At 41.6% G+C, this 26,681-nt stretch overlaps 1 protein-coding gene across 3 annotated transcripts in view; it reads left to right on the top strand.

Annotated features, from left to right (window-relative positions):
- Nucleotides 1–364: 364 nt before the first annotated feature.
- Nucleotides 365–26,681, top strand: part of SGIP1 (SH3GL interacting endocytic adaptor 1) — a 933,552-nt gene continuing 907,235 nt past the window's right edge. Inside the window, exons 1-2 of one of the 3 annotated variants that reach the window (XM_069232486.1) lie at nucleotides 365–455; nucleotides 750–1,088. In XM_069232486.1, the coding sequence (XP_069088587.1) occupies nucleotides 1,079–1,088 (10 nt within the window). In that variant the 5' untranslated portion in view covers nucleotides 365–455; nucleotides 750–1,078. The remainder of the gene's footprint in view (nucleotides 456–749; nucleotides 1,089–26,681) is intronic. The other 2 variants (XM_069232484.1, XM_069232485.1) reach the window with 2 other exon arrangements.

Below are 26,681 nucleotides of genomic sequence, written 5' to 3'. Positions count from 1 at the left end.
GGAGAAGCACATCAGAAATATATTCAGATTGTGGGGGTCCATCGGAAGGATAAACTTCTGCACAAATGAGAGCCTACCTGCGAAAAAACAGATATAGATTGTTGTAGGACGGGCCCTTTGCCAGCCCTCCATAAAGCTTTAATACTGATGGATAGCTACTGCTACGTTTAAAAAAAAAACAGAACTGATGAGCCACGCTTTCATCCGTCGTAGCCTGGTGCGCGATTAATCTTGGTCACTTGGTTTCTACAATGAGATTACACTGCGCGGAAATGCGTCACGCGATGGAGAGAGAGAAGCGTTTCGTCGGGATGAGATAATCTAGGAAAACTGGGGGCTGGGGTCCCCATGCACGATGCCTCTAGTGTATTGTCGGGCAGAGACGCAGGTTGATCCCAGCTGTTCACGTGACCAAACAGCATGCTGGGGAGATTGGTTGCTCCGTTAGAAACAAGGTAACTGGAGTTAAGAGGTGCTCGTTTATGAAGACAAAAAGACGGCCATCTTCAATGTGTATGTATTGTAATCATCATAAAGGGAATAGGAAAAGAATAAAGATTTTTTTTCAAAAGTACTGGAATGACTAATTATTATTTTGCAGCTGCAACCTATGCGAGGAGCTGCACTACGATTTTTTAAAATTATTTTGGCACTACAAAATTGTGTTGCGTGACAAAATTAAATGTAATAAATTCCAGGCGAGCCGACAACAATATATTTGTTAAAGTTCTATTTTGGTGTATTTTCAGAGACTGCGAACTGCAGCTTCTCCAGTTACAACACAACACAGCCGTGCACCTGCAGCTCTACCGGGGCGAGTCCTTCCTCCGTGTCTATGCCGGCAGCTTCGGGCGTGTGAGCTGGGCGAGGGCTGCCTGCTCCTTCTCCCCCCGCCTCCTCTCAGCATCCTTCCGCCTGCTCCTGGAGGTGATGCGAGCGGCAGAGCAGCGGCATCCGACCATGGCCTCTCCGCCTTAGCTGGAGCGGTTTCCTCCACCGGCAAGAAGGGCGTGGAGGCAGTGATTTTGCGCTGGTTTGTTAAGGTTTCGCGGATATTGAGGAATGCGATTCTGCCATCATGATGGAAGGTAGGTGCTGGCCTCTCTCCTTGTGGTGCCGCTCTCCATGCGTGTCCTCTACAGGCTTTCGCGGCAGGTGCTCGGCTGGGCCACTGGACGATTCTTAGACGGTCAGGCGCTTCTTGAAGACACTCAGGGCTGGGGGGCAGTCCACCTCGGGCTGGCATGTGGCGGACTCAGTTTAAGTTCTGCCCGTCGCAGAAGCCGACCTGTCAGCCATTCTCCTACTAGTCCACCCTCTGAACGGGGAGGGTGCCTCGCCAAGGGCTGTCATCTCACGGTGTTCGCTGCCCGCAGGTGTCTGTGAAGCGTGCTCTGCTGAGACGGCAGGTGTTTCCACTGAGGCTTACCTCCCCCCCGGCCGCTCTTCTTAACATGAAGGTTGTGTGCGCGTCCTCGTCTTTCCAGGGAATTATGGTAGTGCCCTAGTGAGTTTAAGGTGGACGCTGAGCAGCCTGTCATGGAGCTTGTGATACCAATCCGAGGGCCGAGCAGAGCTGCTAGTCTGTCCGAAACGGCATTTAAGTGTTCTCTCACAACCTTGCATGTGACAGTTATTTCCCGATAGTCCAAAATCTTGAGTATGTATGCTCGTCTATTTCTCTGTATCTATATACCTTTTTATTTCAGAGCGCAATCAAACTACTTACCACTTTAAATCAAACAAGTGCCAGATATATCTACCGCCACAATCTCTTCATTTGTGTACCATTTTGATATTCTTGAAAATGTACATAGTTGACAAATCCACTACCATAGTTGGTACTAGATGAAACATGAGCACATGCAAATATTTGCCGAAAACGTATTTAAAATGCTTTCATAATTTCAAATTTACGTTTATAAAATATGTTTGAGGCATCTAACTTTCTATGTATCCGCACAATTATTTTTCATTACTATATCTGTGTGGACACAAGTTTACCGCTTGCAATGACGTAAAATCTTTCACTTAATTAAACAATCAGAACCCATTCATTACAGATGGACGTTGTGGTGTTGGCAGAATATACGATCTGTGGAACGCGTGAAGTCTTTTTCTGTAAACACAGACCTGCTAAGAATGGATGCAAATGATGATATTCCATCAGTTCTGTTTATGCGCATGGTTGATAGTTATTTTTGAAGAGTCCAAGTCTTTAAGGGCTAACTTTAGAGAGAGTGCATTCTGTTCACAACATGCTCCATTTTGTAACGAGTATTATCAGAAAAGCATTATTTTGCAAACTGTATCTGAGAAAAGACATAAATGTTGAAGTTTTATAAAGTGGAGTAAGTCTGATTTCTGTTTGTGTTTATGAATTGCACTAACCTAATGATGGTCTATCAATAACACAAAGAGATAACTGGTGATTTCACATCAAGAAAGACATGAATGAGGCAGAAATTATTGATTTTTTTTTTTTTCTCGTGTGTGCTCGCAGTGGAAATATTAGCTTGTTTCTTTGAGTATAACTGCAATACCTTCTGGTTTTTGAAAATGGTCTTGCAGCATTCCACATATTTCTAATGTCTATGACCATAACGCACCAGGAATGGGGTTCGGGTTTTCTCGCCCATCCTACTATGACAAACTAGTAGCTTTTGTCTTTTGTATTGTAACCAGTAATTCATTTGACAGCTTTGCAAGGATAATCAAGGACGTTGATTAGTTTTGTGCATAATCACAACTTCATCTTAATGTGTTTTCTAGTGAATAATTGTAGATTCGTAATGGTCTGCTTTTTCCAGTAGCTTGAGTTTGTCTGTACCCCTGCCACTCAGGGCTTTTGGCACATTTGGCTTTGGTCGCAAAGCATGGTCTTTAGCCACAGTCTGTACATGAGCCCCTTACCCTAAAGTCTATTAGGCATTTACTACAGCTGTACCTAGCAGGCTCTGTGTTTCAGAGCTTGGTCTTTGGCCAAGCCCTTCTCCTAGTCGCCCATCTTTAAAAAATCACTGGTCTTGGACTTCAGTGGTGCCAAAGCAGGCTTGGAGAGCAGAGCACAAGTCATGCCATGCACCACCCCCGCTGCTAGATCCTGAATGGCTGCTTTCATCCACGTCAGCATTTACTTCAGGCCTCGGTGGACATTACAGTACCCACTCTGCCTTTTACCCAGTACCCATGGTGCCAGATCTGACTGGCATGGCTTTGGGGCGTTCCCCGTGTTCTCTTTGAGTAGTGTGTGAAAATGACCCAATTTTTATACTCAGTGAACAGTTGCGGTAACATCCAATCTGCAAGTTTTGTGATTTCTGACTGATATTTTAACAGTTTGTAAGGTCAGTAGTGATGTCATCCGACATGCAAATGACAATCCTGTAATTCCATCAGCCAGCACTACATCTACTCATAGCAATTAAATGTAATTGGAAGGCTGCAGTCCCCCTTGCCATGTGTCGATGTCCCAGTAATGAATACATATAAAGACACAGCTGTATTTATACTGTCGACAAATACATGGTGGTTGCAGCTGCCAACTTTACTGTCTTACAAGTGTTAGGTTGACAATCTTAAATGTGAATTCCGAAGCCCCTTTGAAGGTTGGGCCACTGTCATACCGACTCATTCTTTCCCACTGAGGTTTAGTCTCCCAGTCTTGTGAGAGCCTGGTTTTGATGTCACAAGGATGTGAGAATTGTCAGCTGCCCGCTTTTCATCCACCTACACAAACATGTTGATTGTAGAAGAATGAGGCAGCTATGAGATGCGCCGGCTATTTGGCCATTATAGCAGTTGAATTTAGAAGGCCACTGCACAAACATTGCTCCCTGGGCCAGGAACTGACAAAGGGGTGGGTTCCCACCTCATCGGGATGCAGGTAAATAACTTTTCCCTTCCTAAGTCGAGGGCAAATATATATGTGTGTGTGTATATGTATATTAACTTTAAAAAAAAACCAAAGGTTATAGAGACGTTATAGTTAGGTTCTGTATTTACTTGCACAAAACCAGAGAAATTCATCAGTGACAGTTGTTTCAGGCAACTTGAACTTGCACCCTATGCTACAGGGACGTTATAGTTAGGCTCACATTTTAAATGTACAAAAATATAGAAATTCAGTTATAAATAGTTACTTCAAATGACTTTAAGTGGTACCTAACGCAACTATAACTCACACCCCTGCCATGCACATTTATCTCCTCAATAATTTTACTGCAAATGTTACAGTAACATTATCAATGGTGTTCTAAAAGATGTCATGAGTGCTGTAATATCTGGGGTAATTAACAGTGCATGGCAAAAGTTATATTTACCTTAGTGCACGAGTTATGGTTACTTGAAGTACCTCTAACTATAATAGCTGATATTCTATATTTTTATACCTTTAAATGTGAGCTTAACTATTACGTCCCTGTAACCTTTGTTTTTTTAATGTAAAATTATTTTAATTACTATATGTTAATCCAACCACCTCCCACACCCACCCTGAACCCCAAAAACACTGTACCACCCAAAAACAGCATACCCACACCATAAACACATTAAACCCATAACCACCCAAAACATTTCCTTGCCACCCAAAAATCCATACCCACCCTAAAATTACCCCTGCCACTCAACCCATACCCACCCAAAAACTACCTCTGCCGCTCAAAAACCCATATCCTCCCTAAAAACACATTAAAATCCTAAAACCCATACACACCCTAAAAATTTCCTTGTCACCCAAAAAAGCCATACCGACCCTTAACCATAAAACTACACTTGTCACCCAGAAACCCATACCCGCCCTAAACCCTAAAATTACCCTTGTCCCCCATACACACCCTAAACCATAAAAAACCCTTGCTACCCAAAACCCATATCCACCCAAAAACACATTAAAACCCCAAAACCCATCCCCACCTTAAAAATGTCCTTGCCACCCAAAAACATATACCCACCATAAAACTGCCCTTGCCACCCAAAACCCCATACCTACCCTAAAACACATCAAACCCCATACCCACCCTAAAAATTTCCTTGCCAACCAAAAAAGCATATCCACCCTAAACCCATACCCACCCTAAAACCTAAATGTATCCTCACCACCCAAAAATCCCATACCCTCCCTAACCCTAAAGTATCATTTGCTCCTCAAAAACCTGTACCTACCCAAAACACTTAAATCACCCTTGCCACTCAAAAACCCATACCCACCTTGCATCTTAAAATTGTTGTTAAGGCTGTTTCCCCTACAGCACTAATAATAATTTCTATGACAATAGGAACACACCCAATTTGTTCATTTCTCAATTAAATGTTTCAAGTTTTACCAGTTTGACTCAATCGAGATTACTTCAGGTGTGCCACACTTTTGTCATAAGTAAGACTGTTAGTGCTCTAGTTCTTTATAACACTGTGGGAGGCCGCAGTAGAACACAAGAGAATCAACTGACAGCCTGCTCTTGTTGGAAGTACACGTTGTACTGCAAATGTCAGACTTCATTCTCCTATGGCTGAGAAAGATGTGTGAATTTACAGAAAATATGCTCATTTTTGCTTCAGGAGCACCTTCCATCACCTCCGTGGGAAAATCATGAGAAAACAGTTTTCTCTCAAACATGAGTCATGAAATCCAGCAGGGTAAAATCATCTTAGAACACACCACAATTCCTAAAATTAGTATGGTACTACCAACAAACGATTTATATTGTAACTAAAATTTGTTATCACCCTTTATATGTTCTCCCTTTTGTGACCCTCAAAACTTCCCATTCGCTACAATGCATTTCAGTGGGGTGCTAGCATATATACTGGTCCCAAAGTGACTGGCAGCAGTTCCTGGCTAAGGTGCTGGCAGCCAGTCAGATCTCCCCATGAGATCTATGCTTAGCTCTACTCGGATATACAAATTTGGATTTTCTTTAATGTCTTCTAAACTTCTGAGCGGAGTTACACCTAGTTTAAAAAAAAAAAAAAAAAAAAAAAGCATACTCTGCAGAACAAAACCTAGCTTTCTGCCAAATTTGGTGTAAGTATATCCAGCGGTTCGGGCTGTAGTTGTGGTCTAAACACCTATAGGAATTAACATAGGAAACACTTTTTATTTATTTTTATTTTTTATTTTTATTTTTAAAAACTACTCCCCATCTTTTTCTCATCCCGCTTGACAAATCACCTGGAAACTTTCCATGCGCAACAAGAATCACCGCACACTTTTGTTTTGGAAAAGTTCGCGAAGATTTGCCAAAGGACACCAAAGATAAAGGCAAGTCAAAAAATACTTTTCCTGTGGAAACATGGTCCTAACTATAACTACCTAATGGCAACCATCAGTAGGTAAAATATATTCACTGAAAAAAAACAAAAAAACAAAGGATACAGGCGCGTTACAGTTAGGCTCAGATTTCACTCCTACTAAACCATTGAAATCCAGCAGCTATAGTTAGTTATTTCAAGTAATTATAACTCGCGGCCCAAGGTAACTATAACTCGCGCCCCTGCCATGCACAGTTTTTTTTCTTCATTAATTTTACTTCTAATGTATCATTGAGATTTTTATTGATGTTATAAAAGTTGTCATGAGTACTGTAACTGGGGTAATTAGCAGTGCCTGGCAAGGGGCGCAAGGTATAGTTACCTTAGGCCGCAAGTTATAGTTGCTTGAAATAACTCTAACTGCTGGATTTCAGTGGTTTAGTATGAGTAGAATCTGAGCCTAACTATAACGTTCCTGTAACCTTTTGTTTTTTTATTTCAGTGAATTTCTAAGGTTTCTTTTTACAGTTTTCTAACTAACGTCCCTGCAACCTTTGTGGGTAGTTTTGTGGCTGTGTGGGTATATGAGTGGATGTGTGTGACAGCTGTGTTGCTCTGTGAGTGGATGTGAGAGTGGCTACCTTGGTGTGCGAGTGGGAGTGTGTGGCTGTACGGGTGTGTGAGTGGGTATGTAAGTGGATGTATGCGTGTGTGTGTGTTGTCGAGTGGGTGTGATAGTGTGTGAATGAGTGTTTGAGTAGGCGTGTGGATCTCTGAGTGAGTTTGTTTTATTTTAAATAGGGGTCTGGATCCCCAAATCCTCCCCAAATCCACCAGAATCTGTGAGGATCCAAGAAGGATCTGCTGCTCCTTGCTTGGATTAAAAAAAAAAATATATATATATATATATGTATGTATGTTTTAGACAATTTCTTGCCTGTGAGGGGTCCCTCACAAATCCCTCCATTAGTACCATGGGGGTCAGGGTACCCCTACCTTGACCCCTTCTGTCAGTTTTTATCTATTTTTTCCCCAGTGGGAGCGAAGTCCTGATGAACAAAAATGGCAGGTGCAACTTTCCTCAGGATGCGTCCAGCCAGTTGCTATTGGCGCTTGGATTTGCGAATCCTCTTCCCCGCCTTTCACCCCCTTCCCCCACACACACACACTTATCTCGGCCCCTCTTGATGGATCACCTCAAAATGTTCCAGATATAAGCTGACATGAGTCCTATTTTTTTTTTTGGAAAAGTTTGTGAAGCTTCGTCAACCGGTGGCAAAGATATAGGCAAGTAAATAAAACATGCTTTTTCTATAGAAACTAGGTCCTAACTATAACTATCTAGTAGCGACCACCATTAGGTAATATGTTTTATTTTACATATATCTCCAAACAAGCCTGCCCTCCTTTGGGCGGATAGTCAGCGCTGTTCTCTGTCATTACGTGGTGGTGCCGGCCCACGGCTGGGCAAGCTGTTAAACCTCCTGAAACATCCAATCCTAATATCCAGGGAAAGAAAGGACCGCACTCAGTGGACTGCTCTTTCGTATTTTATTTTCAAAGGAGTTGGCAACCGTGCCCAAATATATATATATATATATATATATATATATATATATATATATATATATATATATATATAAATACCGACCTCCTGTCTACATCTTATTTTTTTCTCAGTCATTAGAAGGTCCCCTAATGCTTTTTGCACACTGAGTTAGCCTTTTATTTTTTTCCTTAAGAGTTATAGTGTCAAGATGGATTTTGGCCTTTTTTCTTGTAAGGTTCAGAACCATAAAATGGCTAACAAATGAAATGTGAGGATAGTGAGCATCTTAGCCAGTCAGCTTAAATGTGGGGTTCATGAACCAGCTCACAAACAAAAATGTCAGTATAGTTGTAACATTCTTCACGTTAATATTGAAAATCTGCTCTGCTGATTTACAATTCACAAAGGAATTTAAGGGTTAACCAAGCCTTTCCTACTGGTCTGGCTTAGTGTGAAATAGTTTTTGCTGAATGCTTGAACCTATCAAGTTTTTATGATAAGCACTTTTTTGTACAGTGATATCAATGTTGCATCCCTTGACCAATCTGCACTGAACATTTCAGTATTAAATTTAGTTGGACACATTTTATTTTTTTCAAAATGTTTTTCTTTTGGATCAGTAAAACTGCCAGAGTTGCTAGCGATCAAAAATACTTTCTTATTGGAGTAACAAACGCAACCATAATGAGAGTCTTTATAGCAGTTTCTTTATTATACATAGAAAAATCCATTCCAACCCAGAGGGTTACTTAGTGCCATTTGTTTTAAATCCAGGCACTAAGGAGTGAGCATAAAGTGATTTCTTAAGCACAGTGGAAATAAGCACACTCTTTATTCCCTGCTATTGGGGAAGGCTAAAATGGTCTTCCTATTTTGTCACCTTTCTGCAGATCTGCATACTGGGCTGGAGGTATCCGTAGGCTGTAATTCCAGGATTGGAATGTCCTCTTGAGTGTGTGCAAACCTACTACCTTGCATGTTTCATGGGTTTTCGCCAGCTCTTTAGTCTTCTCCCATATTGAAAAAGGTTAGAAATTTACTCCTGACAAGGGTAAAAGTAAAACAACTTCCAGGGTTGGGAAAAATGTTGTTGGAGGGAAAGTGAACTTGTAAACGCTAAACAGATTTTCGCATGAGTAAATCTATACATGCATATTTGCGCATGCTAAAATGCAGTTCACAAATATTTTAGTACAATTTCCTGGCCTACTTTTGTAAAATCTTGTGAATTCATGAAAGCCATAAATCTACACTAACGCAAGGACATATTATTTTTGGAAGGAACTCACGACCATGACAACAGTATAGCCATAGGACACAGGACGCTTCTCCTTTTCTAATATGGGTTAGAGGTATGGGAACACTGTTGCATGCAACACAACGTGTGACTAGTTTCTGGACGGTGGACACAAGCTTAATTGGTTTAAAAAAGCAATTCACTAAGGCAGCACCTCAGTGGGCAGGTGAGATATTTAGAGAAGTGATTGGAATGGAGCTATTCTGCAAATGGGATATAAGCATATGAAAACGTGGAGACAAGGCTGGTTCGAAGAGGGTACATGAAAACATTTTGAGGGAGGCTTTCTACTGTTAGCTTAGTGGCCAACACACATTTACAGGAAGCACAATACATGTTGGGATGATATAATGGATTATTCACAGATAGAAGCAGGGTACTTACCTTTGTATTTACCAATGGAGTGATATCTAAGAGCTTCATATTGCGCACACATAACATATAGGACAACCTGGACTTTCTCAGATGGTAGGGAGACCTAGGAATGTTAAATGTCACAGACTGGGAGGAGGCACTTACCAGTTTTTTTATAGGTGAACATTCAAGCCAGTTGACATATGCTCCATAGGAAGTATTCTAACTGATAAAGACTATGCAACTTGTGAATTCTATCAGACCCGCCCCGTATTAATTGTGAGGCAGTGATGAAATTCAAACCTTCTTGCAAAGGAAATAGCTTAATCTCAGAGTGGCCCAAGGACAGATCTGACCAGTCAAGACAAGTCCAAACAGACAAATTATTCCTTGGGCTGATGATTGCATGGGAGGGTATCTTCAATGACTGGAGTTGCCCTAGGATACCTGAAGTGGGCACTTGAACAAGGGATTGGACTGGTGTATGCTCTCTGAAAAAGTGGTTTGTGGTGGACAAGGCTGCCCTAAGAAATGTATAAAATTTGGAAACCTAGAAGGGAGCACTTTGGTCTGAATGGAGTTGTACTCAAAGTCGAATTTCATATAATTCAACTCTTTTTTTGCTCATGCGCCATGATTTATATCTTTGATCTAATTACAGACAGGCAGAAGACACCATTGTTCATAGACCTGCTGTTCCACTCCTAATGTTTAGAATGTTATTTTTCAGTTTATCTTCTTAAACCAATTATTTTAATCAATAGGGCTAAAATAGGCAAGGGAATGCATTAACAGTAATCATCCGCTTGAGTCTGTTAAATATTGGCAGTTGATCACTGTTCACGTTTTATTCAATTTTGAATTCTGCATACACAGATCATGCGTGCATACATGGTTTTAATTTTAAAATACAGTCTCTGTTCTGTGAAAGAGTAAAAACACTGGTAAGGCAAAATACTCTGGTTTTAGTCTTGTGTTGGTGATATCATAGTGTGTGGTGTTAGAAGAGACTTTGCAAGAATATTCGATCTAAGCAATGTTTTTGTAATGTTGAGCGTAAATTAGTTTTTAATGTTGGACACATTTATACTCTGAAAAGAAACGGCCATTTGAGACAATCAGAAGAAATAGCATTTCCATTTGCTTGAGTCCATGACTTTTGTGATTTGGAAATTGAACGGAATCATACATTGTAAGGTCGTACCTTTTTACTTTTGTAGGGCTGTACAGCATTTAAACCATGAAATGCTTCTTCATTACAGGTTCACTTTGGAAATAGTGTTGATTTAATAATAATGCAAGCTATACATCGCGATGCACTCCAAAAGATCACCTTGCATTTTTGCTAATTTATTTAGGTTTCTTGAACCAAATGCATGCTTGCTTTTCCCAGTGTAGGCAATGATGGAACATTTGTTTCAGTATAATTTGTACAACAATCATATACCTAGCTAAGTAAAGGAGTTCTTCCTAATCGATAGGGCTAGATGCTCCATATACTTTCTGAACCATTGTTATATAGATAGTTATTAGTGTTCTGAACAATCCTTTCATAGAGAGTGTCTGATAGGATACACCTTTAGTATACTTCCTCAGTGGTAAGTGTTGTTTATTGCATCAATTCTGTGATGCTTCAGGGATGGATAGATTACCTTTTATTAATTTATTTTAATATGTTTATGTAGTACACTATAATCCTTTATCATTTATGTGCTTTACGTCTAATTGAGAACATTACCTCTAAGTGGAAGAATGTGTATCGCCAAAAATAAGGTAAGCGTGTGCTGGGAGACTTTAAAATGTATTAGAGCAGTTATAAAGGCAGGACTACCTGTAGATAGTGGGGCAAAGAGGTGTGAAACCCACGGGTAAACCGAGAAAGCTATGCATTTCTGCAGACTAGACAAAATTCCTGATTCAGCAAGGGGCCATTGTTGCATAAGGTTTTCCCAAGGAGACAAATTGCTGAAATAAGTAGTGAAAATAAGTCCGGGAAAAAGAATACGTGATCCTGTTTTAATTTGTAAGTTTTTACACAGAAGACTCCTCTACAGAAGTAATATACTGTTACATCTGTCGGGCTCCTTTGGTCACAGAGATATAAAGTTTTTGTCGGTTGTCCAAAAACCTGCAATCCCCGCCCAGACCATCAGCAAAGCAGCACCTTGCAATGAGTTTTCATTGCCGACCGAACAACCATCAATTCATAAGGAAAAAGCTTATAGATAAAAACATTTATCAAGGAAAGCTGGTCATTTCTTTTATTTTTTTTATCTGTACTCAAGAATCTGAGTTTAGGGACACAGGTTATTTGTGCCACTCCAAATTTTGGATTACCCAGAATGGCAGGGTAATAGTGAGGTACTTTTTCAAAATGTGTGTTTTGTGCACACTGATACAGTGTGAAGAAAAAAATATAAAGAAATTCAATAGAGAGTGACAATTATCTTACCTTGTTGTGGTACCACACTCCTCATGATCAAAAACAGTACCCCTGTATGTATGAGACCTGCTGTATTTGGACCCAGGCCTTACTTTAACCTGAAGACATCTTACAGCCCTCAACATTTCTGAAACTTAGAGATTTTGGTGACTCGAGGATGCTATGCGATGCTCCGATCTCACCAGATTTTCTTAGAGAGAATTTCTTGCCAATATCAAGTTTTGGTTTGGGTGAAATCAAAGAACTTCTTCACACTTGTGTGAGAGAGAGTTCTGAAGTTTGTGGTGAATAACAAATGTCCTTGAAACAGCATCCCACACTTCTTATAAAAAAAACTGTTGCCTCCCTTGTGATTAACACATAGTCAGGACAGGAAAGGGCCAGAAATGCACATTGGAAACAACAAGATTTTTACTTCGAAATTACATTGATTCCGGGACATTGGGTAGCTAAAGCATTTGGGCCCAGGTTGCCCCAGCACCCAGAGAAACCTTCCAACCCAGACATTTCTGAAAATTAGACAGCTGGGGGAGAACAGGGTGGTGTGGCTTGCATGAATTCATTACCATTTCTTACCAAGAACATCCTGTAGATATTAAACATTGAGTTAAATCCCAGAATTGTTGAAGTTTTTGTCAGGCAAATATCAAAATCTTGGGTGAAAGATAAATGTCCAGTCACCCAGTGTTCCCACGCTTCTCCCAGTAAAAACTGTACCCCACTTGAAAGGCTTCGTCTGCCAAGACAGAAAAGGCCCAAAGACGCAGTATGCAAATGCGAAGGATTTTGCTTTGATGCTTGGGATGTGAGTAGCTGCGTTATTTGGGCATGAAATCTGACGACCTCTTTAGACACGTACCAACCCCAGACATTTCTGAAAATCAGAGACTGGAGGGAGTCCAGTGTAGTGTGGCGTGTATGGATCCTAGTCAGCATTCTTACTCCTTAAAGATTGTTGTAAATATAAGAAAAAATACTCTGTGTTGTTACTTTCCAGCGGACCCTACCAACGCTGCACTTTTCTGAAAACTAGAAATTTATTATAATCCAGGAAGATATGTGGATCGCAGTATGATTTCTTGCACAGGCTGGTTGTAGGATGCCAGTAAAACAAAACATCTTTGGGAGTAAGGAATAACCGATATTGGTTAAGATTCTAATCCATGGTGAGAGGTTGCATAGTTGTCGTCATAGCTTTACAGACTCCCGTCACCCCCCTTTTTTTTTTTTTTTTTTTTTTTTTTTTTTTTTTTTTTTTTTACCTATTTGCCTTCCTTATAGTCTCCTTCAGTTTAAACTGCATACAATCTCAAATACATGACTTTTATTCCATGAGTGCATCCAATCGCAAATCCAGCGACCACCTTCATTTGAAGTACAAACACCTATCTGCTGTGAATTACGACCATCATCCTATCGGCTGTAGGACATTGAAATACATTACATTTGTTCACCTAGAAATACTATATTTCTTTAATGCAGCATTCACCGTTGTAACTGCTACTAATTCACCTCTCATTTATCTCCACACAAACAATCTCTTTTTGTCATATTAGTCAACACAATCTGTGGTTGCAACCTGCATCCCAGCCCACATTATGTCAAATTGTTATTATCTACAAATTCGAATTGTTTAAAAATACATTTCCATCTACATATCTGGATATGTTCTGGCAACAAGCCAAAAGCAGTTTTACCATTAATACTGCTCGTATAGTTTTCCACCCCCTCAGTGAAGTTGAAACCACCAAGCCAGAACAGCAGGGAAGGTTATATCTGTTTCCTAACAAAAGTGGAATTATGCTTGTGAACATAACCAAAGCTGTATGTGGGTTATGATGTGAATTTGGTAGCTGCTATCTATTGCGCAGTACTGAGAGACTGTTCTGGGGAAACTCTCATTCCAAGGTTAGAGTGAACTGAGCAGAGCCCAGAGTCTGCAGCCACTGAGAATGCAAGGATTGCAAGTTCTTCCTAAGGTTAAAAAACAAAAAAACGACAGTGGAAGTCCTTAAAGTTAGACCATCAAAGTTATATATGTTTGGCTACAGTTGTGATTGTTTACACAATTGAGTTTGCTGTTCAACAACATTTTATTGGTGCTCAAGGAAGGAATTTATCGATTTTAAGGTTCTTAAATAGTGTGGCTCTAACTGCTAGGTCTTAATATCCTTCATAATAAACAACTGTACCAGGTGTATATTAACAGTTGTAGTAGAACAGTTCATCTCCCCAATAAGGGTTTGATTAAGGCTGGAGCGTTGAGGGGTGGCTTTTTATTAGGAGTTGGTGGGAATCAATTGAGGATATTTTAGCTTTTGAGAATGTGAACTTTCAAACGTTTCAACCAGAACGTGTTTTTTTTTTTTGTTTTTTTTCCACAAATGGCACAAGTATTTTTCACGTCTGAGCTGATCTGACCGAGGTCTGCAGTGTTGGGTTGCACCAATGGAGGACTTGTAGGTGGCTTGGAAGGAATTCTTGCTTTCAGCACTGGGTGGATTCTTTGGTCCTCAAGATTCTTTCACTGCCACAGATATGAAACAGGGGGTGAAAGTAGAGCAGTTTACTGAGTATAAAGGGCTTAAAAGTCTCAGTCAAGCTTAACTTTTTAATTTGTTTTTTTTCCTGTTTGCAAACAATTCAAGCTCAGAATAAGAGATTGGAAGAATTGCAAGATACATACTTCAGAAAGTATATAATTAGTTTCAGGCATAGACATATCATTTGGGACACCAAACCATAGAGCCAGGACAAGGGGACCATCTAGACACCCCAGGGATCCATCCTAACACCTCTTCTTCTCAATACCCCTCCCCCCCCCCCCATTCAAACTTCCTCCATCATCCTTTTGTGTTGTTAGTCACCCTAAGTGGCCAGGGTATGCTCAGACATGGGTTCCTTGCTCACTGTGCCACTGGATTCAAGCTAGCCTGGCTGATGAGGGGTGATACCCCCAAACCAGTCCCAGGATGCTTGTTTCCGGTCCAGGGAGAACCTGGCCTGGCAGTTCAAGCTGGCTGTTCCCATGAGGAACAGGGTCAAGACTGATTTGCATAAGGTTGAGGCCAAACTGAGGTGGCATGGTGAGCAAAAGAACAATGGATTAAACTCAGATCTGTGACTGGGGTGTTGAAAAGTTTCAGTACTCCGTCCATCATTCTTTTGTGTTGCTAACGCTTGATCTTACTGCCCATGCCATGTACATTCCACATCAGGATCCTTAAGGATTGAGTTTAGGGGTAATGCTGCCCCTCCACGGGGTCTTTGCCCTGCTGTGAGTCTGGTTGCCGCCCTCCGCCTGTCATCTGGGCCCGCACCCCGGGACCCGCCGAGCCCTCCTTGCCATGACTGCCTTGAGTACAGCATCCATCCAACTAGTCCCAGGATTTGCCTTCCGCAATTACCTGCAGTCAAACTGGGTAGAGCATCATACATTTTCACTCCCCGAGTGCTTTCTTGACCTCATCAAAACTACATCGCTGGCACTGCACGTTTAGTGGGAAATCGTGGAAAAACTGGATCATTGTGTTTTCGCACTGGAGGCCGTCACTGGACTGCAGGATAACATCACTGTAATTAAACACTCTTGCAATGATCGTCCATGGGAGAGCACCCGGCAGGGGAGCACCCGGTTCTCTGTATCTGAGCCCTTTGTGCTCATTTGATAGGCACAAATTTGGATAGGTGTTTGGTGCAAAGTTTGTTGGTGATCAAGTCTTGGGATCCTCAGCCCCCCTCCGGGACTTCCACCACCCTAATATTGTTCCATCGAGCCCTCTCTTCCTGATCTTATAGCTTAGCGGATATTATGACATTTTGTTTGGTAAGGAACTGCAGATGGGACTCTAGTCTCTTAGTGGTCGCTTGGAGTTGGTAGATGTGAGACTCAGCAATCATTACTTTTTCATTGATCTTTTTCCATATCAGCACAGAGGAGCATAACGTCAATTGTCACAGCATCCAGCTTAGGTTCCAGTGATCCCTTAAGGTCCCGAATGGCTGCTCTGATTGCCCAACGATGGCTCACCCATCAAGTGGGGTTCTGTATCCAGGCCCGCATCTGCAGCGTCACCTGGTCCAGCTCCTCGGCTGTTTCAGCCACTGTGTATCTGTCCATTTTATTGGCCTAATGCTACTTCTTCACCACAGGAGAAGGGGGCAACAGCGGGTGCAGAGGCTTAGTCAGTAAGGTCATTCCAGTGATCTCCCCATAGCGCTGGCGAACCTCGCAGCCCCTTCTGCGACAGATGCACAGCTCCACTGTCCTCCAGTAGGTCTATGGTGGGCCCTCATGGTCCCCGTCTCCTAGCAGGCTGCTCTCCATATCCTTCGAGAGCCACCCCACCCCAGTGCTCTTCAGCTGACACAGAGAGCAGGGGAGAGAGCAGAATGCATTGTCAGCAGTTCCTCCGCGACTGCGCAGCCCGCCCGTTTCGACCCAGCTTGGCAGGCATACAGCCATCAGCAGCCTGGCTGCGGTTTTGGAAGCCACCAGATGAGCAGAGCCCCCAGAATGGATGGCAAGGGATTGTACGTAACCTGTGGCAGCAGATAGGTCCGAATCAAAGGACTGATGGCGAGGGATTTATTCTAGGCGTTACAAAGCTTGCCTAGATTGCAGCCATCTTGGCTGGCGCTTAGCAACACCCCATCAATCAAGCTTAAATTTAATCTTAGCCTCTAAAGGGAGCCTCTGGGGGACGTTTCAATATGGGCGACATGTCGGTGGTGGACGGCTTTTACAGGCATCAATGGAGTCTTTGTAGTTCCTGTGATCACGTAATTTCTGTAATAACATTTTGGACTGACCATGATTTCTCTAGTTCAGCGCCCCAGTAGTTGGGTGGAGAGAGTTCTAATAAATGAACAATATGTACTAAATGGTACGAGGAGAGCAAAAATATTTATATATAGTATTAAGTGCACCTCACTTAGGTGACGTGCTACGGTACATATCGTTTTTAAAGATGGCGTTGGGCTGAAAGTTATGTTGCACACTGTAGGAAAATAATTTTAGTTGGCAAACAGTTTTGCGCTTTATTTTATGAGGATTGAATAGACATTAAACATGAAGGATTTTCCTGTATGCAGGTGTTTTGTGAGATAATGTCCTGCTCTTCTTGCATGCAGTAACATTGGAGGAGCACAATGTGTTTCACTCACACAGCCACGGAGGTCTGGTTGTTTACATTTTTTGAACATGGGGCCAAGAACGCCACGGAACATGTTGGGATAACATCTGCAGTTCAGGGAATAAATATTTCCTGTTTTCCTCTATGGGGGCTTGATATAAAAATGATTGCGTCATTTAAGTAATTATAAATGTATTGTTTCATGTAAATGAAACGCTAAGATGAAATTTTGTACAATTTGTTACGCACTCAGAGGTATACATAGTGCTTGATGTTTACAATTGAATACCAGAGACCATTTACAGTGATGCTAGTAAAAGCATAATGTGTTGCGCTTATATGGTTTCCTAAATACAGTTATATCAAAAGCGTGTCATATCAAGTAAAGGCTTAAAGGGCTTCTATTTTATGGCCACATATAGAAAGTTATTCAGGAGATTATAAAATGAAACTTATTTGAGCCTTCAAAGACTTTTGAGAAATTATGGTCCTTTCCCTTTGCATGTGACATTATCTTAAAACGCAAAGAACATTCTTCATGTGGTCACATATACAATGATATTTGAGATATTCCAGGATGGCACCTCTCTTTCCTATTCGTGTTATATTATTAATTATAAAAGTGATGAGAGCCCAGTGTGTGAAAATACGTGCAACTAAATATCTCAGCATGCCGGATGATGATGTATCAAAGTATTTTGAGGTATCATGCTTTATTACTTTATCTGAAACAGTAATGGATGTGCTTACATATGTCTCCCCATCTGTACTACTTGAAGACTGTGAGATAGCAGAATTTAGGACCAGGCTCCACAACAGTTTCAATCTTTTTTTCCTTGGACACACCTTTCAGCTCACTTTAAAATATTGATCGTCCTCTGTTAACCAAATGCTGTTTGCGGTTCCACGAGGATCCTCCATGAGTCCCACTTTCCAACATCTATGTCTGCTTGTTGGCGGACATAGTAGAGGCTTTTGGCCTAACATTGTTCTCATGACAATTAAAAGCAGATTGTCTTTTTCATGTGTACTTTGGAGGGTAACAGATGCTCTAGCCTCAGCCCTTGCCTAATCACTGTGGCACAATCAATGAAAGACAGTTGCCTGAAACTAAATGGCAAAAAAACAAAATTTTGGTTGTTGGAAATTGGCCACATCTTTGGAGCTGACAATGGTGGCCAGAAGAACAGTGCCGCTTCCTATTCCAAAACAGGTGGCCAAAGACGTGGGAGTCTCCTAATACTTGAGGAAGATTCTTTGACTCTGTCCTGTTTAGGCCCCAAGGACGGTTGTTCAAGCTCTTATTGGCTCTCACCTTGACTATGGCAATGTTGTCTACCTGGGAACCTTTAGGTCCTTGTTTGAAGAGACTGCAGACTTATGCTTGTCTTCTCTGCCATGCCCCACGGCATGCTTCAGTCTCTGCTTAGCTTCAGAACTTGCACTGGCATGATCGTTAAGTGTGTAGTTTAAAGCGCCTTGCTCCCTGCATATAAAGCCATGACTCACCCCGGCCCTCAATATCTAAAACAACCATTTGCAATGCAATAGGTCTCGCACATTTCGAACAAGTTAATTGTCATCTTTTGACAACAGCACCAACAAGCAAAACCAAAGAAAATTAGTGGAAACTGAGAAAAGAGGACTTAACAAAATAAAATAAAATTAGCTTTAAAAAAAAAAAAAAAACCTTTGCAATTTTGTTTGCCCTGCCGGGCACCTTTTTTCCAAGGGCACTGGAAGTTAGATAAAATAGTACCTCAATCACATTGGGAGCAGCGGAAGGGTACTAATTAAGTAGTGATCGATCCCTGCTCCACACAGGAACGGAAATGATGGCAGACATGCCTTGACGAATTACAAGGCTGTGAAGAAGAGTGCCACGCAAACCGGACTCCAAGTCCTTTACTGAACACAACAGTGTCTCGCATGCACAAGTACATGCACTCACAGGCTCGACCCTAAAAACGAGTGTCTCTGTTTGTTCCTATACGCTCTCTGTGCTCTGAGTTTTGCGCCAACCCCTTGTTTTAAGTTGCTCAGCCCAGGACTCCATTCCTTTAGATATTTGGGGACCAAATTGTGGAATAATCTGTTGCTTAGGCTAAGACTGCACTTCTATAGAGAGTGTCCGGAAGCAGTTAAAAACGGCTATTTTAATCTAGCTTTGTTTAGCTTGGGTCTGTTTATGCTAGCGCTAGCATTTTTGTGGTCAGCCATGCTCTTTAGAAATAAACATAATAGGTATAGAAACGGTATTTAAGACTTCTCAAGATGGTGCAGATTATAAACACTTTCCAACTTGTGCTTACTTGTCCTCTATAGTTCAAATTTTAAAGGTGATCTAATAAGATGGTGACCATTGAGGCACAGAAATTCTTTTAGAGGTTAGAGGTTCTCTCCTTGTGTAATATGAATGGAAGTATAATGAGCAATTCATTTTTGGCCCTATATGTAGTAATACCTAAAATGCTTCAGAGTGGTGCTCATTATAGACACATTGGGATTTATGCTTCTATAGTTAAATCATAAAGCGATCCAAATTGGTAAATCTGGTATGTGAGCAAGGGACCTGAAAATTCACTGTGGTTCATAGAACATATACTTTCAGAGTACATGCAAAATCAAACTATTAGAATTTGACCCATTTCTCTTGGTTAGTGTTCCGTTTTGTATTCAGAAGATGTTTTATGTGAAGGTTGGAGCGTCCTGTAGGAATGCTAGGTATACTTAAAGAATAAGGTGTAATTTTCTTTTTTACATAGTATTGAATTTATGGTACTGTATTTGTTTTCTCTTTTATCGATTTAGGAGACAAAAGTTTACATCACCTTGTGGTTTACTAGAGGCTTAAAAGACATTTGTTGCTGTTACATTAGTACTTACTCATCACTGGTATTCGGTATTAATATTAATGAGAAACACTTAAGTATATAAACATTGAGTCAAATCCATTTTCCTTCATTCAAGATATTACTTCTATTAAAAACCATGTTTCCACCATTAAGTGGTATATACTTAAGACAACCCAATTTGGTATGCAGCGTCTTTTTTGTGTGAAAGAATAACATCATTATTTTGTAGGAACACATACAATCATTTTGTATGTTCTCATTTACTTTTGAAGAAGGCACCACATTCTGTAACATTTAGTAAGCTGTTAGACTTTTCATCCTTGGCGTGGTCTCCCTTAACTTTTTGCCTCTGTTCCCCAGGTTGTTGATGTGTGCTGGACTCTGATTTTACTGTTTTTGTTACTCTGGGCACTTTACCACTGCTAACCAGTGCTAAAGTGCAAGTGCTCCTGTTTAAAATGTGTACGTAATTGGTTCTCCATGATTGGCATATTTGTTTTACTGTTAAGTCCCTAGTAAAGTGCACTAGAGGTGCCCACTGGTTGTGCCACCCACACAAGTAACCCTGTAATCATGTCTCACACCTGCCACTGCAGTGTCTGTGTGTGTGTGTATTTTTACTCTGTAAATTCGACTTGGCAAGTGTGCCCACTTGCCAGGCCTAAACCTTCCCTTTTCTTACATGTAAGGCACCCCTAAGGTAGGCCCTAGGTAGCCCCAAGGGCAGGGTGCAGTGTATGGTTAAGGTAGGACATATAGTAATGTTGTTTATATGTCCTGACAGTGAAATATTGTTAAATTAGTTTTTCACTGTTGCAAGGACTGTCTCTCTCTCATAGGATAATATGGGGGCTACCTTTAAATATGATTAAAGCGTAGATTCCCCTAGAGAGTAGATGGACATGTGGAGTTTGGGGTCCCTGAACTCACAATTTAAAAATACATCTTTTAGTAAAGTTGATTTTGAGATTGTGCGTTTGAAAATGCCACTTTTAGAAAGTGAGCATTTTCTTGCTTAAACCATTTTGTGACTCTGCCGTGTTTGTGGATTCCCTGTCTGGGTCAGTTTGACAGTTGGGTTGTTTTTCACCTCACACCAGACAGTGACACAAAGGGGGCTGGGGTGTAACCTGCATTTCCTGATTAGCCATCTCTGCTAGGAGGGAGGGGTGGAGTGGTCACTCTCATCTAAAAGGACTGTGCCTGCCTCTGACAATGCCGGCTCCAACCCCCTGCTGTGTGTCTGATGACTTGCCTGGGCAAGGCAGGATTTCACAAGTAGGTGTGAGTCCCCTTTGAAGAAAGGTGACTTCAAAGACTAAAATGGGTATAAGAAGGGCACCCAAATCTACAGACTTTAGAAACACTTCTGGAACCAAGAGGAACCTCTGCCTGGAGAAGAGCAGATAGCTGAGGAAGAAGTGCTGCCCTGCCTGTGACTGTGCTTTGTGGAGCTTTCCTGCAGTGCTGCTTCTGACAGTGTAAGAGGGCAAAGACTGGACTTTGTGTGCCTTCCATCTTGTGAAGAAATCTCCAAGGGCTTGAGTTAGAGCTTGCCTCCTGTTGTTTGAAGTCTCAGGGACAGCAAAGACTTCTCTCTGCCAGCACCTGGAGTCTCTGGAGAGACTCCTGCTCTGACAAGTGGTGCCCTATCCAGTTCCTGGGCCCTTGAAAGGAAAGCTGGTGGAAATCCAAGAAAATCGACTTCGGACGACTTTGGACCGACGCCGCTGCTGAATCCGGTAACGCCGCCTGCACCTGACGCCGTGACCTTCGCTGGAACGCGACGCTCTTCGTAGGCCTGACGCCGCAGCAGCCCCGCTGAAGTTCGCAACTCCGTGGAAGTCGCCGCACCACGTCGTGACCGACGCCGCTTTGAGTTTAATCTTTAAAAATTCATAACTTGACTTGTGTATGTTGAATTTTTGTCATTTTGGTCTTGTTTTGTTTAGATAAATATTTCCAATTTTTCTAAACCGGTGTTGTCATTTTGTAGTGTTTTCATTAAGTTACTGTGTGTGTTGGTACAAATACTTTACACCTAGCACTCTGAGGTTAAGCCTACTGCTCTGCCAAGCTACCAAGGGGGTAAGCAGGGGTTAGCTGAGGGTGATTCTCTTTTACCCTGACTAGAGTGAGGGTCCTTGCTTGAACAGGGGGTAACCTGACTGTCAACCAAAGACCCCATTTCTTACATAAGCCATAAGAGTTTTTCTCACTGCTGGTATATGATTAAGCATATCTTTTATTACAGCACTGAAGAACTTCCTAAACATGAATGATTTGTATTGGCTGGGGATGTATTTTAATATGAAGTATAAATTAAAAATATATAATGTACATTCAAGCCCTTTTTACGACCTTTTGATGAACACGAAGTAAAGCCAAAAACACTTGATGCATAAATAATTGGGACTTTAGAAATTTGAAAGGACCTTTTATATGAATGGTCATATGAGATACATGCTTTATAGTGCATTCCAGTGTTTTGTAAAATTGTCTGTCATATTGCGGCTTGTTTTTGAACCAGTACTTAGTAGCAAGAATTTTTAGATGACTTGAAGCCATTAAACAGATTAAAAATAACAGCATACACCTGCTAAACCACAACTGCTTATTATAAAATATACTTATACGACAGAAGATGAAGGCAGAAGCACTCTTGTCCCTTCAAGCCAGTGTCTCAAATAATACTGCACACAATTCCCTCTTATTAAGTACCACTTGTGGACAATCACTGTTACCCTATTTGGTAGTTTCCCTTTGTATACTTGGATGCCTCTGTCCTATCCATATATGTGTGGTTGCGACCCAATATTTTTTTGTGTCCAGCATAAGGTTTGCACCAAAACCTTACTTTACAATCCTTGCTCTCACTTACATTGTAGTATAATTGTCCAGCAACCCCAAAGCAGAAGTAGATGATATTGCAGCCTCAAATTTGCTGCCTCCTGAAGTGCAATCTAGGCAGAACGAGAACCTTTGAAAATGCCCTCAATGCAACAGATGCTGCGGGGAAGCGTCTGACTTGATACCATCCCCACTTTTAATTCTCGAAGAGGAAACAGAAATTGGGAAATTGCGTTCAAATGGGGGAGTCTGCACAAATAAAGTTGTTTTCCAAATACAGTATTCAGGTTTGCAGCACTTTTTGGAGTCTTATTAGGTTAGAGACAAATGCAGACTATTTAAGAATAAATATATGTGATGGGCATTGTTTAATTGTCTGTCCTTTTTCCAAATATTTAAATACATTAATTGGCTGTTAAACCTCTCTTCTTGGCATGATTTTTCACATAACGTCCATGTGACGATGAGATCATACCCGTTTGGTGCTTCTTTCTGGGTTCAGACAGACCACAGACCCCTCCGATAGCTAATACTGATGAAGGGCGAAAATCTCAAACTGTTGAGGTGGTCCATCTCCCTACAGGGAATGGGCTTTATGGTTGGAAAACCATCCTGGAACAGACCACACCAATGCTGCTTGTCTCTCCAGGTTTTTCTGCCTTAGTGAAGAGAACTCCCAAGGGTTTGGGTTGTTCTCCCAACTTTCAGTGGGAGTCACATGTTAGACCTGGCATCCTTGGTGTGCTTTTTCCCCTAACCTTTTGCCTTCAGACCTCCTGTTTTGGTGACTTTGTTTTTGCTGGCCTTAGGACTCTGAGCACTTTGCTACTGCTAACCAGTGCTAAAGTGCTTGTGTTCTCTCCTTAAAAAATTGTTAGATTGGCTTATATCCAAATGGCATATTTAATTTACTTGTAATTGCATAGTAAAGTGGAAATATCTATGCCCAGGGCCTGTAAATTATATTCTCCATGTGGGCCTGCAGCACTGATTGTGTCACCCACCTGCCTGCCATTGCAGCCTGTGTGGGCAGTTTTAAACAGCCATTTTGACCTGGCAAAATCAGGCCCAAACCTTCCTTATAAATATGTATGTCACCCCTATGGTAAGACCTGGACAGCCAGAGGGCAGGGTGCAGTGTATTTAAAAAAGTTGGACATGTACCATTACATTTTACGGGTAGTGAAAAACTCTCATTTGTTTTTCACTACTGTAAGGCCTACCTCTCCCATAGGATAGCATTAGAGTTACCTTATTATGATTAATACACTATAATTTCCAAATGAGAGCAAGTAACTAGTTCCTTTTTATTGTCTTTGGAATTGTAACAGAAAAATCAATCCTAATTTATTGTGAAGCCAGGTTTTAAATTACAGTTTTTAAAATGCCACTTTTAGATAAACACAAATGATGGACAGAATGCGGAACCAATCAAACATTCACCCCCCCCAGTCACAGATCTGGGTTAAATCCATCAATTATTTTGCTAACCATGCCACCCCAGTTTGGACCCAGCCATATGCAAATCAGTCTTAATCCTGTTCCCCATAGGAACTGTCCAGCCCAAACTGCCAGGTCCTCCCTGGACAGGAAACAAGCATTCTGGGACCGGTTTCAGGGTATCACCCTTCATCAGCCAGGCTAGCTTGAATCCAGTGGCATAGTGAGCCCAGGACCCACACCAGGGCATACCCAGCGCACATATGGCGACAAAAGCAAACCAACACATCTTTTAGAAAGTTGGCATTTTTCCTGCCTTTGCCATTAGGTGCCTTCAGCCTGTCTCTTGGTCACACGACTGGGTGTAGTTAATAGTTGTGCTTTGTGTATTTCTACTAGACAGCTACAAACAATAAGGAGCTTAGATGTGCCTGTATGGGCAATCACTGGCCGTATGAGAGAGAGCAACTGGGCACAGCCCCAGTTACACAGGAATAGGCTGTATCCTGCCTCCACACAAATTCTATTCTGTTCTCTGGATTTATAAAGCGTATGGCCACCCAGAAGGGCCTCCTGGTTTTAAGCTAGCAATCAGGTCCTCTAACCTTGCTGACAATTTATTTGAAAAGGGCCCCATACTCCCTTTAGTTAGTCTGGAGCCAGGGCCGGGAAGACATGGCACCTATCCACTTCAAAGGCTTGCCTGTAGAAACTTCTTCCCACTTCAGAGGCACAACTGGGTATAAATACTGAACTTCAGACATCAACTCTTCAGTACACTTCTGGACCTGTAGATACTCTGCCAGGAAGGACCGTTGTGCTGCTGACACTCTGCTGGACTACTGCTCTAAAGGACGTCTGCCCTGCTGTGCTGACCTGCTGTCCTCTTTCCTAGTTGAGAAAGACTAGACCTGCATCTATTGAAGCTAGGATCACCAGAGTGACTCCAAGGGCTAGTGGGCTGGCCTCTTAGCTTGAGCTTCAGGGACAGAAAGCTTCCTCAACGTTGATCCCAGCACCTGGACTCTTCCATTTGTGAGTCTACCCTGCCAAGCGGAGAGTGTGGCTTTGTCCTGGTCTGGAGTGACCAAATACCCACAGTTAATGCTTTGTGCTTTTTGGCACTATTTTCACTAAAATGTTTAAAACTGCATATCTACGGTTTTACTTATTGGACCTTTGCCATTTTAGTCTTGTTTTATTTATTTACATAAAATCACTCTATTTTTCTAACTTGGTGTGGGATCCTTTTCTCATGGTGTTTTCACTGTTTTACTGTTTGAAGTGCTGCACCAATACTTTACACATAGCATCTACGTTAAGTACGATAAGCTTGACTGCTCTGTGCCAAGCTACCAGAAGGTTGAGCACAGGTTAATTTAGGGTTGGCTTTTGCCTCACCCTGTCAACAAGTGTAATTTTTGTTAGACAATGGCTCATACCCCCAATCAGTCAACAACCCTATTTTGTAGAGTCTCCAATTTTGGTTATCTTTTTATGACTGCCTAATGACCGAAGTAGAAAACGTAAGTTGAAAAAAAATACCTTAAGCTCAAGCAAGCATCTGTGTGGGAAGTAGCAAGATGGCCAGTATATTGCAGTTAAATATGTTCACTGAAACATTAAAATACCCTCCTCTCAAAAAGAGTGGTTCACTTTGTAAACCCTAAGGGAATGTAAAGCACAGGTAAGCTTTTGCTTTAGTCAAGGAGACTGGCCCATGAAGAACAGTAGGCAAAATCAGGGGTGTCCATTGCTTCCCTTCCTTTCACCCTGTAGGGGAGCTAGCTGCAATACGGGCTACCTCCGAGCTTGCATACTGGGCCAGGGATGATAAATAACTTCCTCATATAAGTATCTGGAATAGGATGTGTTACATTCTGTCCACTGCAGACATTCAACTTTGTGAGCACCCAAAAGAATCCCTATTGGACAATGGTAGATAGAGTGCTGAGCTGAAGGTTTGAGCAGAGGTCTGGCTGTGCCTGTGGTGATCGTGGTATATTTATACTTCTCAGAGCATCTGTTGTAGCTGTATCTTTTATGTTAGCCTTCTGCTGTGTCTTCCTTTTGCTATTACCTATTGGACATGCCCTTTGACTGCTTCACCTTCTTTTCCCCCATCTCATGGATATATGTGGGACTGATGGCCACTTTTCGTCTCCTGGGTTTAGTGGTATTATTTCATTTAATCCTTCTGGACCTTAGATCCGTTTGTCTTACTGTGGACAGTGCTGCTCCTTTGGTGCTTCTGGGTTCTGAATTGAATGGCTCTAATCAGTGTTTGAGGCCCATTCCTCTGCCCTTTATCTCTAGCTGATGACCATCTTGCGGTGATGATTGGTTACTGATGTTTGAATTGGCAATCAATCTTGTGTTGCTAAAGAAATCCATTGCAATTCCAGTTGATGTTGTCTTTCATGTTATTTGATCCCCATATGTGAGCATAGACTTGAAACATACTCCTTTTCTGTGAATTTAGGTTCACATTTCTAAAACATTGCTTTTT

This window comes from Pleurodeles waltl, chromosome 4_2, assembly GCF_031143425.1.
Source record: "Pleurodeles waltl isolate 20211129_DDA chromosome 4_2, aPleWal1.hap1.20221129, whole genome shotgun sequence".
Taxonomy (NCBI): domain Eukaryota; kingdom Metazoa; phylum Chordata; class Amphibia; order Caudata; family Salamandridae; genus Pleurodeles; species Pleurodeles waltl.
Note: the sequence above shows the minus strand (reverse complement) of the source record. Positions and strands in the feature narration are given on the sequence as shown.